The 8,475-nt window shown below is 46.1% G+C and overlaps 1 protein-coding gene across 3 annotated transcripts in view; it reads left to right on the top strand.

Annotated features, from left to right (window-relative positions):
* The first annotated feature begins 2,979 nt into the window (after positions 1–2,979).
* thrap3b (thyroid hormone receptor associated protein 3b) overlaps positions 2,980–8,475 on the top strand; it is an 8,878-nt gene continuing 3,382 nt past the window's right edge. For 2 of the 3 annotated variants that reach the window (XM_037693167.1, XM_037693169.1), the window contains exons 1-3: positions 2,980–3,134; positions 5,992–6,759; positions 7,108–7,710. In XM_037693167.1, coding sequence (XP_037549095.1) covers positions 3,031–3,134; positions 5,992–6,759; positions 7,108–7,710 — 1,475 coding nt within the window. In that variant the 5' untranslated portion in view covers positions 2,980–3,030. The remainder of the gene's footprint in view (positions 3,135–5,991; positions 6,760–7,107; positions 7,711–8,475) is intronic. The other variant, XM_037693168.1, reaches the window with a different exon arrangement.

Here is an 8,475-nt window from a genome sequence, read left to right as displayed (position 1 = left end):
GCTGTCTGCTCTGTGATACAGAGTCCTGATGACTCCTAACTTGTGCTCCAAAGGGTGATGGGAGTCAAACTGCAAATACTGGTCTGTGTGGGTGGGTTTGCGGTACACCTCAGTTTGCAAATGTCCTCTATCAGAGACTGAGACCTCACAGTCCAAGAAAGCCAACCTGCCATTTTTTACATCTTCTCGTGTGAACTTGATGTATTTATCCACAGAGTTGATGTGGTCAGTAAAATGTTGGACTTCCTGAGATTTAATTTTAACCCAGGTGTCGTCAACATACCTGAACCAATGACTTGGTGGTGTCCCTGAAAAGGACGTCAAGGCTCTCTTTTCTACCTCCTCCATGTACAGGTTGGCAACAATAGGAGAAACTGGAGACCCCATAGCACACCCATGTTTCTGCCTATAATATTGCTCCCCATATGTGAAGTAGGTTGACTGCAGGCACAGTTTCAAGAGTTGACACAGTTGTTCTGTGGAAAGTGTGGTCCTGCTGCTCAGAGTGGTGTCTGATTTTAATCTTAAACTGACCACCTCTACTGCATCATCAACAGGAATGCACGTAAAGAGTGATGTGACATCAAAAGAGACCATTGTTTCATCAGTCTCCATGATGACATCCCTCACCTTATCCACAAAGTCCATGGTGTTCTGTATGTGGTGTTCTGAGCTGCCAACTAAAGGGATGAGTACAGACGCCAGATATTTGGAAACATTGTAAGTGACAGAGTTAATCATGCTAACAATAGGTCTTAAAGGTACACCTTGTTTGTGGATTTTAGGTAAACCATACAGACTAGGTGTGGCCTCCCCTGGGTACAGTCTGTGGTACAGAAAACGGTCAATAGCCTTGTCCTGCTCCAAAATTTTCAGGCAATCTATTAACTTCTTCTTGTAACCACTTCCTGGATCTCTTTTCAGAGGTTCATAAGTGTTAAGTCACTAAGGAGTGTCATAACTTTCTCATGATAGTCTTTCTGGTTCAAAATCACTGTGCACCTTCCTTTGTCTGCTGGGAGAATGATGATGTTTTTGTCCTTGCTAAGAGTGGTGAGTGCGTCCCTCTCCTCTCTACTGATGTTGGAAGGTGGTGGTTTGGCATTGCTGAGGCAGGATGAAACTTTGATTCTGAGCTGTTCTGCTTCACCCTCTTTCATTTTGTTGTTGCGGATGGCTGATTCTGTAGCTGTGATCATCTCCACCAGAGGAATTCTACTTGGTGCAACCGCAAAGTTCAGTCCCCTGGCAAGAATCTCTGTCTCCGGCTGGGTGAGCTGTCTGTCAGATAAATTCTTCACCCACTTTTCTGTCTCCCTGGCATGTAATTGACTACTGGAGTGTTGTCCTACACTGAATGTGTTGTTATTGGAATAGTGATGGTGTTGATGAGCTATTAGTAAGTTAAACTTGTTTAACGTACTAATAGTTAAAGCTTTCAACTGGTTGATCCACTCTGAGAAGGTGCTATTTATAAGACTGAGCTGAATACAGCACCTCAGACTGAGGAAGTCTTGTGGATGAGAGACGAAACGTTTCTACATTTTTTTTGTTGTTTTGCTTTTTTTTTTTTTTTTTTTTGAACGTCCAGAGGACCAGATTTAACTTTTTTAGATTTTTCTACCTGGATTATTGAGCAGCATCAGGATAGTTACAGCTTTGTTAATAAAGGTGCCTGTTTGACAACTGGGACAAAACTTTGACTCTGAAATATATTTTTGTTATTACTGTATGGAAAGAAAATAATATTGACATATCGTATATTGCCAGTTATCTTAAAATATGGAGATATTAATTTTAGTTCATATTGCCCAGCCCCAGGGCTTAATTTGTAAACTGATTGATGCTGGAAGTGCTGGAAATTTTGAACAACAGAGATGCAGTTTCCTGCATTCTGGTGTATTTTAACAGATTGTTCTACATTTATCTACATTTGTAAACAGAATTTGGAGAGCAACAGCAGGTTGTGTGTGAATAGAGCAGCTCTGATTCTCTCAGGTGTCAGTGGAGACATTGTTCATACTTTTCATGTTCATACTTTTCAGTTGGCCAACATTTCTAAAAATCCTTTTTTTAATTGGCTTTAAGAAATATTGTAATTTTCTGAGATACTGAATTTGGGGTTTTCATTAGTTGTCAGTTATAATCATCAACATTAAAAGAAATAAACATTTGAAATGGATCAGTCTGTGTCCATCCATCCATTTTCTTCTGCTTATCTGAGGTCGGGTCGTGGGGGTAGCAGCCTAAGTAGGGAGGCCCAGACTTCCCTCTCCCCAGCCACTTGGTCCAGCTCTTCCGGGGGAATCCCGAGGCGTTCCCAGGCCAGAGGAACATAGTCCCTCCAGCGTGTCCTGGGTCTTCCTCTGGGCCTCCTTCCGGTGGGACGTGTCCAGAACACCTCACCAGGGAGGCGTCCAGGAGGCATTCTAACCAGATGCCAGAGCCACCTCAACTGGCTCCTCTCGACGTGGAGAAGCAGCGGCTCTACTCCGAGTCCCTCCCGGATGATCGAGCTTCTCACCCTGTCTCTAAGGGAGAGCCCAGACACCCTGTGGAGAAAACTCATTTCAGCCGCTTGTATCTGAGATCTTGTTCTTTCGGTCACAACCCAAAGCTCGTGACCATAGATGAGGGTGGGAACGTAGATCGATCGGTAAATTGAGAGCTTCGCCTTTTGACTCAGCTCTCTCTTCACCACGACGGACCGGTACAGCACCTGCTTCACTGCTGACGCTGCACCTATCCACCTATCGATCTCACGCTCCATTTTTCCCTCATTCGTGAACAAGAACCCAAGATACTTAAACTCTTGGGGTCTAAGATCAGTCTGTGTAATGAATGAATCTACAAGTTTCACTTTTTGAATGGAATTACTGAAATAAATCAACTTTTTCATGATGTTGTAATTTTATGAGCAGCAGCTGTACATTTGACATTAATAAGTGGAAAAACATCTGTGACCTTTCACATCTCCATCAGTTAACAACTCCCTTTGTGTTTTAAAGGAAATTTGACCTGAGTCCAAACATGTCAAAGGCTCCAAATTCTCCAGCACGACCCCAATCCAGATCCTACTCCAGATCCAGATCTAGGAGTCTTTCCCGTTCCAGGTCCAGGAAACGTCACTACAGGTGAGTCCAGTTTGTTTTAAATGATTGGCACCAGCCAAGAGCTAAGTTTGTGAACTGATCAGAACCAGGGGAGAGAGTAAGTGGAAAACATCCATGACCTTTACATAAACTTCCCCGTCACATTCAGATGCACAAACTCCTCCACACCACAGGCAACGAACAAGCCGTCTCGTTGTGGTCTCCTGTTGGGAACATTATGTCTTTCTAGTTAAAAGACGTTGTTTCACGGAGATTGGATCTGCAGCAGCAACACGTGGAACTCGTTAACGTTCCTGAAAACGACATCATCCGAACGTGAACGTAGTTTGTTGTAAAGATAGCAGCAGCCTTTAAACAACCTTCATCAGGTCATTCAGGTCGGTCCAGAGCAACAACAAGCTGTAGGAGTTTTTAAAGCTCTGGATCTACGTCTGAATGTTGTTGATGCGCCGCCTTTAAAGTTCTTGAGCCCCGCTACGACATCACGTCAACACTTCAGCCAAAAAGTTGTAGCAGCACTTTATGAAAAACATAAAACTGATCGTCATCAAGCCCTGGACCAGATTAAAGTCCTGCCACATCGATGATGATGAGGGAGAGAGAATGTTCACCCACCTCATGATGAGCGTGTAAGAAGAGGTATTGTTATTGTATTATTGTAATTTAATTTACTTTAAACTTATAATCTTAGTAACACTTTTTTTAAAATCTCTGTGTTGTTTGCAGTCTGAGGATGACAGCAGCTGAGTCTTCTTCATCCACCAGATCACCTCTGTCTGTAAAGACTGAACTTGTTCACTTGGCATATTTTCTAAATAAACATGCGTTCTGCCTTTTGTAGGGCTCTTTAAAAAGTGGCTGGTAATAGATGCGACTTATATGGCAGCAAGTACGGTAATATGAATTCCCCACTTGAACAGATTGTCTAGGTCATATGTGTCACATTCAAGGCCCGGGGGCCAAATGTGGCCCTCGTTGACATCTTATCTGGCCCTCAAGATGATATATGAAACGTAAAATACTTCTATCTCTTGAATTTTTTTCAGTAATCTTTGATTATGATGTCGAAAGCACAACAGAGAACATCAAATGAGACCAATCAAACTCTTGTTGAGGAACCTGTGACCAAGAAAAGAGGTTGTGTATCTGAGTTGAGATAATGTAGTTTCTGAAATTGGCCCTTAGTTTGAAAAAGGTTTTAATTTAGGCCCCCTTTTGTAAGTGGCTTTGACACCCCTGGTCTAGGTGAACACCCAGCTGTAAGAACAGACCTGGTTTATTTTCTGGTCATGAATAAAAAGTGGGACCTGGGGTCGATCAGCATCTTCTGTTTTTCAATAAGTTAAAATAAGAAATGATCACATCGAGTTTTTCTGGACAGTCCTTCAGGTGTTCAGGATTCAGGCATCTCAATAATCTTCAGGATTATTGAGCATGCATCAGGATATCTTCAGGTGTGTATTTATTAGTTTTTGGGGGAGGATGAAAACGACAAAGTGAAACTCCTGTTGGAGTTTGACCCTGCTCGGTGGTGCAGCGTTAAAGGTTAAAGCAACTACACTCTGCCCACACCCCTGTGACTTCCTCCTCCGTCTGTAAAGTGCTGTGTGTATGGGAACATACGATTGAACCCGTCACACCTGACATCACCCAGGTGGAGCAGTGGGCAGCTATGCAAGTGCCCGGGGAGCAGTTAGGAATTGGGTGTCTTGCTCAAGGACGCCATGACGGTGGGTAGTTGAACCTGCCATTGTCTGGTCCCAAGTCGACTGCCCTGCCTCTCCACCATTTTGGACCCCCAGTACATACAGTTATGTAGTAACTTGTAAAAAAAAAAAACTAAGTCAGTTGTCTCGCCTGAGCACTTCGATCTCCTCTGCCGTGTAGCGCTGACCCTGGGGCCCACTGGACTGGACTGGCTGGACTGGTAGGGGCTGCTGTCAGCCATGGAAGGTAAAATCTGGCCCGAGGGGGCAAAACTGGCAGCAGGTCCTCCAGCACTGGCACCACCACTTGGCTTTGTACCAGAAGGTCCTGTCCCGAGTCTGGGAAGAAGTTAATTTGGACTGGGATTCTTTGAGACCCTCGGCCCTTCCAAGGTGGGGGTGGGGGGGAAGACTGCCCTGCGCTGGCTGCATGCATGAAGGCAACAAACGAGGTCTAAATATTTTACAGGATTAAAAGGTGGGTTCTGTTTGTCCCACGGGCTGCTAGTTCTGATCCGCTTCATGTTGGGCTGCTTTACGTTCTGACTCTAGTTTTTAATGTAGAAGAGTCTCCGTTTATTTTCATGACGTCAGGAACTCCTGTTGGATCATTTATGTGTTCGGTTAGCGTTACGGTGCAATTGAGCCGGCGCTGCCAGTGGAGCGGGTTTACCTGAGCTCGGTTCTGTTTTCTGTCGGACCCACACTCCAACTGATGCTGCTGCCATCAGCTGGTCACAACCAGGAACTGCTGATTGTGCCTAGTTCTTACCTGTTCCTGAAGCCAACAAACGTTCATCCCAATGTCACCATCACTTTGGAAGAGCAAAAGTTCTGTGAGCTGAAATAGAACCAGACTCAGCAGACCGTATCTGATGTTATTTCTGATCAGATGCAGGTTTGAATGTGAACGGATGTGTCAAAATGAATTTAACTTCTGGATCAGAAAGAACCATGAAGTAGTAGTATGAACACATCTAAAACAAGGTCCGTTTTCTGAGTGGCTCGGTTCTGCCCACATCTAAACTTTCAAACATTAGAGCCTGAAAGTCCAGGTGATGGAGATCCTCAGCTGTGTCTGGTTCTGGTTGTTTGTAAAGGGCTGAAGGTCTGAGTCCAACTTGTTTGGGCTCATCACGTAATGGACGTCTTTGTTTTTTTCTTGTTTTCAGCTCCAGGTCTCGTTCCCGCTCCCGCTCCCACTCCCCGTCCTACAGAAATTATCCTTCTCGGGACTATCAGAGCAACAGAAGAGGCTTCAGAGGCTACAACCGGGGCTACCGCAGGCCCTACCAGCACCGAGGTCGGAACCGGGGCTTCTACCCCCGCGGCCATTACCAGAACCGAGGAGGGGGCTACGGCTACAAGTCCAACTGGCAGGGTGGGGGAGGGGGCTGGCACGATCGCCAGGACCACTACAGTCCCAGGAGGGGGCACTCCCGCTCCCGCACACCTAAGAAACGCTCGGGCAGCCGGAGCCGCTCCCGCTACTCTGACCGCTCGTCTTCGGGGCAGTCTCGGCACTCCAGGCGCTCCAGCTACTCCTCGCGGTCCCGTTCCCGGTCCTCGTCTCCACGACATCGCAGCAACAAGGCTCGGCCCAGCTCCAAAGAGTCCAAAGAGAAGCAGCCGGAGAGTCCGGCAGAGAAATCCCCTCAGCCCGCAGAAGGCAACGTCATCGAGAAAGCGTCTGGAGGAAAATGGATCGACTTCGACGCCAGCCCCAAACGGGGCAGCCCAGGCTTCAAGAAGGAGGAAGTTCCTGAGAGCAAAGGGCCCGGGAGTGGAGGCCCTCTCTGGAAAACCGTCGGTTCGTCATCCCCTCCGGCAAAAAGCCCCACCAAGTCTGGACAGACGGCCTCGTTCAGCGGCTTTGGGTTCTTCGCAAAGGAAGAGGCCAAAGCCGGAGATAATACTGTGATCTCTGCCGCCTTCAAGAAGTATGTCTGTTTTATTTCCTCACACTGACGGTTCTTCTTCTTTGTCTTTCGAACATGTTGACCTGCTTCACACTTCTGGTGGATCTGATCTCTGGAAGCAGAGTTCATCTGAGATCTGGCTTTAAAAAGTTCACTGTGATTAAACAAGCTGTTTAATGGTTTCCATGGTAACGGTTTTACCTGCTGGAATCTTCATGTTCTCTCAGAATATTGTGCTGATGTTAAAGTCTCAATAATCTTAACATGCCGTGTGGAGACAGCAGAAATGGTTTTGATCCTGCTTGCTGTCGCACTGATTAAAGATGACCTGGTGCTGCAGGTGGAGCTCACCTGACGTCTCTGTTTCAGGTTCATGGCTGACAATAAAAACAAAAAGGCGTCGGAAAAGAACAGCCGAGAGAAGGAGCTGGTGGCTACAGACCGAGAACCCGAGAAAAGCTCCAAGTCCTTAGAGCTCTTCAGCATGTCTTCAGCTTCATACTCTGAGCCCAAAGAAGAAAAAGTTCTGCCCTTTTTCAACCCGGGAGAGGAGGAGTTCCTCCAGGCACAGGGTCTGAAGGACCAGATCATCGACGAGGAGCTCGAGGCCAAACCCACCCTCTCAGCCAGGGACATTTTTGGAAAATGGGGCGATGAGCCGAGCTACTCCACATCGTACCTGTCCGTGAAAGAGCAAGGCTGCAGAGAGCCTGAAGAAGTTGAAGACGACATGGAGGAAGAGCTGTACCGAAACCGCAAACATGTGTCCAAGAAAGAGGAGAAGTCCAAGAAAAAGGAGAAGAAAGAAAAAGAGAAGCCGAAGAGGAGCATGTCCCCCCCAACAACGTCCAGAGACAAAGAGCGTCCGCTGTTTCCTGGAGCCTTTCCTCCTCGGGAACAGTCTCCTGTTCGTCTGTCAGTCTCCAGGAAGGACTTCGAGCTCAAGATCAGCTCTTTAGATGACATGCCCAGGTACATGCACGTGCACACACACACATACTAGGGATGGGGCTGATCCGGTATCGGCCTCCGATACCAGCATAATTTACATATCGGATTTTTCCGATCCAAAAGGCAGAGATTTCCGATCCATGATGCATGTCTACGTCTGCTGAAACGTCGTCTCGTGATTCCTGCCGGCTGCTCTGCAGGTTGGCTTCAAACTATGGAGTAGTTTACACTAGAAACACCACAAGACGGCAACGTGCAATGTCTGCAGAGCCGCTGCACCGAGAGGAGGAGGCTCAGTCACGACCTACAATGCAACAAACTTAATAAACATTTGAAAAAGCACCACATTAAAGCGCACGAGGATTGTTTAGCCAGGCACTGCGGTAACGTCAGTTTTATGTTGGACGTTCGAGCTCCGTGGCTTCAGCGGTGCGTTCCTCTCGTTCAGTCCGAAGCAGACAGTCTGAGTTCAGTCTGCCCGTCTGGAGGAGCAGACTGAACTCAGACTGTCTGCTTCGCAGCTTGATTGAATATTTGCAGCAAAAAGTTTACGTTTACCCTTCAGGAGATATTTATCTGTACAACAGTAGAAAATTATTTTAAAAAAACATATGAAATTAAAAATAAAAGAAAAGGATATTTAAAAACATGAAACATAAACAGCTACATTATAAATCGATGCAAAATACTAAAAACGAACATGTCTGTGTTGGTTTATGCCATGAACTTAGCAGATGTTTGAAGCCATTTAATCACTTTAATATCCACTTTAAAGCTAGGAATAAA

The sequence above is a fragment of the Nematolebias whitei genome, chromosome 19 (assembly GCF_014905685.2).
Source record: "Nematolebias whitei isolate Nwh7 chromosome 19, NemWhi1, whole genome shotgun sequence".
Lineage (NCBI taxonomy): Eukaryota > Metazoa > Chordata > Actinopteri > Cyprinodontiformes > Rivulidae > Nematolebias > Nematolebias whitei.
This window is presented reverse-complemented; position numbering and strand designations above follow the sequence as displayed.